General features: G+C 30.6%; 1 protein-coding gene across 1 annotated transcript in view; it reads left to right on the top strand.

Annotated features, from left to right (window-relative positions):
* CNTLN (centlein) overlaps positions 1-6,000 on the top strand; it is a 247,919-nt gene that overhangs the window by 112,576 nt on the left and 129,343 nt on the right. The window contains exon 9 of the mRNA XM_010946034.3: positions 4,080-4,256. Coding sequence (XP_010944336.1) covers positions 4,080-4,256 — 177 coding nt within the window. The remainder of the gene's footprint in view (positions 1-4,079; positions 4,257-6,000) is intronic.

Genomic DNA, 6,000 nt, shown 5'->3' with positions numbered 1-6,000 from the left:
TATAATTCTTTGCAATTGTGATAGCTGTGAAAGGATTTTCTATTTATTAAGCAGTATTCACTCAGCCTCTACGAAAAAATGCCATACAATGTTGCTTGAATTTAAAGCAACAAAAATGAATATTTAATTTATATAATGTTTTAATGGTAATTGGCACAAAACTTAAAGGCTTCACCTCCCCCCTTACCTTTTCCTCTATATCACTGAGAGGACCTTTTGATCAAAATTAACTCTGAATCAGTGTTAAAAAGAAGTTATATATTAATAATGGTCAGTTTATAGAGATTAGTTCCAATTGGAGGCATTTGGATGCATACTCCACTGATCATTTCTTATCAGTCTATGATCTAGCCCCATACCATTATCTTCTAAGACTGTAAATTAAAAGGTGCACAAGGGTTTTTGACATTAGAGAAAAAGTTTATTTATAAAATACTAATAATTCTTAGCAAGGAAAGTTAACCTTTCAAAGAATCTAGGGTTTTAAGGGCAATAGATAGAATGAATTTCCACAGACAGGGGACTGATTGTGTTGATCTTGCTAAGCCTGTAAAGCAACACTTAAAAAGGAAAAGTAAGGATAATGAGGCTATACACACATATTCTCATATATATTATACATATAATAAGCATATGTATAATTATTAAGTTTTATATACAGGTTTAGTGAGTATAGTATAAATGGGGGACAAAAGAGTAACTTCACAGTGGAGTAACCTAACAAGCACTACATTGGCTAGGTGGTCAAATTCAATGTCAGGAGTCAAATCATGTTGATAGTATGTACCCTTGATACAATATGATGAAACTGGCATTTTACTTCTGAGATCTTCCTCCTCAAAATTCATAACCCTAGTCTAATTATGACAAAAACAAAGGCAAATTCCAATAGAGGGATACCCTACAATACACCTGAATAGTACTCCCCAAAGCTATCAATGTCATCAAAAATAAGAAAAATCTGAGAGACTAGCACAGCCAAGAGTTGCTGACATGACAACTAAATGTAGTGTGGTATCATGGATGGGATCCTGGAACAGAAAAGAACATTAGGTAAAATTTGAATAAACTAGGGACTTCAGTTAAAATAATGTATGAAAAATGGTTCATTAGTTGTATCAAATGTACTGTTTTAATTTTAGTTGCTAATAATATGGGAAACTGGATGGGTGGGAGTGGAGGTGTAGGAGAACTCTGTAGTTTCTGCTCAGTTTTTCTGTAAATATAAAGCTTTTCTAAAAAATAGTCAATTAATTTTAAAAAAGGAGTAGAATTACAATGGTTTTTCTTTTCTCTTTAAAGTCTGGGCCATCTATCCCAAACTTACAATTAGTGAACTCTGAGAGTTGAAATTATGGAGAAACTTTTGTTTATATTTCCCCTATCTATACTGAAATTTTTATGTTGAACTTTTTTATTCCTTTTATTTGCATAAAAATACGTTTAAAAACCATTTAGTGACCACATGTTCATTGTAAAAGAAATTTAAGGAAATTTCATATATGTATGAAGAAAATTCACATATAGTACCTCCACTCAGAAATAACACTAACATTTCAGGGTTTAGGACAATCTGTTTCTGTACAGTATGCAATATTATTTTGTAAGCTGCTTTCCTCTCTTATAAGTTTATCATGATTATCTTTGTCTATCAACCCTCAGCATAATTAGAACAAAATCAAAGGCTTAGTACATTTTTATCTTCTTTGATTTGTATTTTGCAATTTTCCTAGGAAATTTATAGCAGTTTATACTCCCAGCATCATGTTTTCAAAATACTGAAGTCAGTATAAACTGAATCTGGCCAACATTTTAAAATTAGATTTCACTTAGAAAGACAAATTCCTCCCTTCTTTTGGAAAATCAGTAGATTTAGTAATAGTGGGCCACATTGTTCCAGGAAAACAAGCGGCTAGAGCTGAGTAGCTACGAATGCCCTCCTTACTGCACGTGAGGCTGACATTTGACATTTCATTTTACTTATAGTTTTGAAAATGGTCATATTAAAAGAAATGTGAAATATTTCTCGTGCATATATCTCTAGCAAAAGGGATGAAAGGGAAGAAAGAGGAATGGAGAGAGAAAGGGAGGAAGAGAGAGAAGACGTTTTTAAGAAACTTGGAGCATACATAAGTTGCTTTGTGAAAGCGAAGAACATATCTACATGTTTAATATGTATACAAAGTATCTCTGTTGAATGAATTATAAAGCTGTAATTTAAAAACAAACGAAACACAACCCACTTTACTTATTTATTTACATTATGGCTCCTCTGTGCACTTGAGTTAATCACTACTTTAACAGTATTTTAGTTTTGAAGTTCTTTTATTGTTTATTGAGGAATTTCAAAGGAATGCTGCCTAATTATGTAATCTTTTATTATTACAGGGGCAATATCCACTGTTGGAGCATTTTTAATACCTTCATGAGTATTTTAATTATTTATCATTTTGCAGCTTCTTGACCAAATATTCATGTTTTTACGTTTTGATCTATTACATTATAACCCAGTGATGCCTTAGAAAACTCATTTATTAAAGAAGACAGTGTTGCTATTGGATATACCAATAAACTAAAGTTATTATATTGTTCCTATTTTTTCTAAATTTTTGTTTGATCTTAATTTATTTAAAATTGGTAAATGATGGGATGTTAATATATTCCTCATAATTTTATGTAATAAAACCTGGGCAAGAGCAGGGAGCCTTTGTGAATTGTTCATATTGGCAGCTCAATCAAAGGAAATATTTATAAACATCATAAATTTGTTTATAAGAGAGGAAGAATAAATAAATAAAAGCCATACAGTGGTTAAAAGAGGGAGGAAAGAATAGGGCAAAGTCCTGTAGAGTTTGTTCCAGGAAAACAAGCGGCTAGAGCTGAATAGCTACGAATGCCCTCCTTACTGAACGTTTAATATGACATTCAAAGCAAGGTAATGGAGTTAATATTTAATACTGTAAGTGTGGTAACAGTACAGTATAAACAACACTCTGAGGAAAATATTTAGTAGTGTGATAGAATAAAGATTGGGAAACAAATCAGGTGATTTATATATGAGGATAGTGTAATAGTATAAATCAAAGGTGATCTCTCTCACTGTAAAAAATTACAGGTTAGAATTAGAAAAAAATTGCCTATTTCCCCCCAAAAATGAAAAAGTAATCAAAATCAGGAAAGGATAATCCATTTCATTGTTGGTTCAGAAAAGTTAAACAGACATATTTTTCTCATAGTCCTTGGAAATTTCATTTAGGAAGGATGGGGCTCTCCACATTTAAACTATTTTCAGGGCTGCTAGATCCATATTGAATCATAAGATGTGGCTTTTCGTTGCTGGAAATCAACAAAAACTTTGTTTTCACTATGATTTATTATTCTTGTTTTTTTGTCAACAGAGTGGTTAGTTTTCAATAGCATATATTAATAGATTATAATGGTCTCAAATACATTTGGTCAAGATGGTGGTACAGTTTTGCAGAATGCTAGTTTTCGTGAATAGGTTTCCTACAAGCTTAATTTTCCTATGATTTCTGTTGTTAAAAATGTGGTTCTTACCATTAACAGTTTACCTGACATAGGAATAAATTTCAAAAGAGAATACTGTGGACTCTGTTGACTTTAAAAAGTATCAGAGTTCTTTGAGTTGTTATTATTAAATTATAGTACATTTAAATCTAATTGAACCTATAGTGCTGTTGGTTTCCTTTTTCCAGCTTCATATTTAGTGGCATTGCATTGAATATTTCCTGGGGAAATACACATGTGTAAAATCATTAATCTGAAATAATTTATAGGTGGATGGTATACATGGTGTACCCACACTTTTAATTTTTTCCTCCTGCAAATCTGTATGACAATATTATTTATGAAGATATTTATACAGACTCATAGTTATTTTATTGAAAAATTCCATTCTGTAAGGATGATGGAAGCTTAGCTGATGCATGTTTACAGTTTATTATTGAAGTGAAATATTCTTTCTTAGAATAATTATGATTTATATAATATAATATTATATATAAATATTTGCATGTATGTGTAAATAATGTAAGATACAAACATACTTTTTAAAATAGGTTTCTCAACAGCCATCTTTATCAAGCTTAGAAACCTTAATGGTCTCACAGAAGTCTGAAATTGAGTATTTACAGGAGAAACTGAAAATAGCAAATGAGAAACTGTCAGAGAACAGATCTTCCAACAAGGGTTCCTCAGAGAAGAGCATCTTGACAAGTGCTGACGGGAAACATAAGGTAGGGACATTTTGTCATTTTTGTGAATTTGTCAGGGTGAGTCTGGCAAGGCAAGCAATGAAGTTAAAAAGCAAACAGCAGCATTTATTTCTCTGCTTATATTTCTGGAAGGTTTTAAAAAACATTACATGTCAAATGTTTGATAAAATCACGGTTGGGAGTAGCAAGTTTTCCCTTTTTGAAGACTGAATAATATATTCCTAATTTAATTAAGTTAATATGTTAGTAATGATATACCTCTTTTGCAGTAAATTAGCATTCTTATATTAAAAAGTTTTGATAAGTATTCCTCATCTATCTAATCTATAGATAGAAGTAGAAATTTTATTGTGGTACTTAGTCCTTAACTCAATTTTCTAATTTTAATTAGAAGAAAAATGTATCTTAGTGTTTCTGTTTCATTCAGATATGATATTTAAAATACTGCCCATGTGGAAATATACTATAAAATGGAATTTAACATTAATATATGCAGATACATATTTTCAGATTTAAAGGTGTTGCAGTATAGAATAATAAGCAGATTTTTGTAGCATGGTTCTTATTTATTAATTCTCAACTTTTCCTTTTTTGTAGTATTTATTACATATTTTATGCTGCAAAAGATTCTATGAACATTGAATAATATGAAAATTTCAAAATATCACATTGTAAATATATTATTTCCATATAAATTGAAATAAGCTTTTTTAAAAGTAAAGAGTTTTAGGCACATATGTCTCACACTTGTTACTTCAACTATTAGAAAATAATGTTTTTAAAAGTAGAAAAGCATGTTTTCAAGATAATTGTTTTTCATTCTTTTCATTTTTTTCCTGAGTAGAACAAACTATTTTAATAAAGGAAGTATTTAAAATTAGACTGATATTTCTGTGACATTCTTATTTATTCCCTCTAATATTAGTAGTAGTTTTCAAGAGAATGAGCTTTTATTTATCTATGTATGTGTGTATGTATATCTTTGAACATAACTACTTTATATATTTCTTGCTATTTTGTAGTAGTTTCACAGCATTGAGCTTTATTTAAATAGAAGAAAACATTCCCAAAATTGAGAGACAACATTATAGGGCCTAATTTGGTTATATGCTGTATTGCTGAAGTTTAAAAATGTACTGCTTTGCTGTTTCATTGCTTTTAACAAAAGTCAAAAAAATGAGAGATATTTTGAACAAAATTTTCTTTCTTTTTTGTAAGGACATGCTGTAAGTATGAACAATATGTTGCCCAGCTTAATGGTTGCTTTCACATATTCCTTCTCCAGACTGGTATATGAAGCTGTACATAATATAAACACACATTCTTGTCTCTAGTTAGCCACATTATAGTTAATGACCATATGGTCATTGTGGTATAAGATCTACTGTCTGTTGTATTTATATTCCTCAAGCATATTGTTCCTTCAACTTCACAGTGTGTTAAACTATTTCAAAGGGAAAAAAAATCCTTTCCCTCTTGTTTCTGGTTGTCCTATCAAGTGTAACCTTGGACCCTTATAGAGCAATTAGACCAGCCTCTATCCCCTCCTTTGTAATGAGGTTTCTTGCATTTCTGAGTCTATAACCCTTTAGTCTTCCCTAATGGGACATCATTATTCTGAAAGAAACAATGTAAATGTAAATGAATATTCTCATTAACGAGTCACAGAGAAACCTTTAGCGGTAGCACTGTGGTAATTCCGCTTGTTATTTCTCTGGTATTCCATGCAGGATTTTTTTTATAATTCATTATTAGTATTCAAAAT

The sequence above is a fragment of the Camelus bactrianus genome, chromosome 4, assembly GCF_048773025.1.
Source record: "Camelus bactrianus isolate YW-2024 breed Bactrian camel chromosome 4, ASM4877302v1, whole genome shotgun sequence".
NCBI classification, from domain to species: domain Eukaryota; kingdom Metazoa; phylum Chordata; class Mammalia; order Artiodactyla; family Camelidae; genus Camelus; species Camelus bactrianus.
Note: the sequence above shows the minus strand (reverse complement) of the source record. Positions and strands in the feature narration are given on the sequence as shown.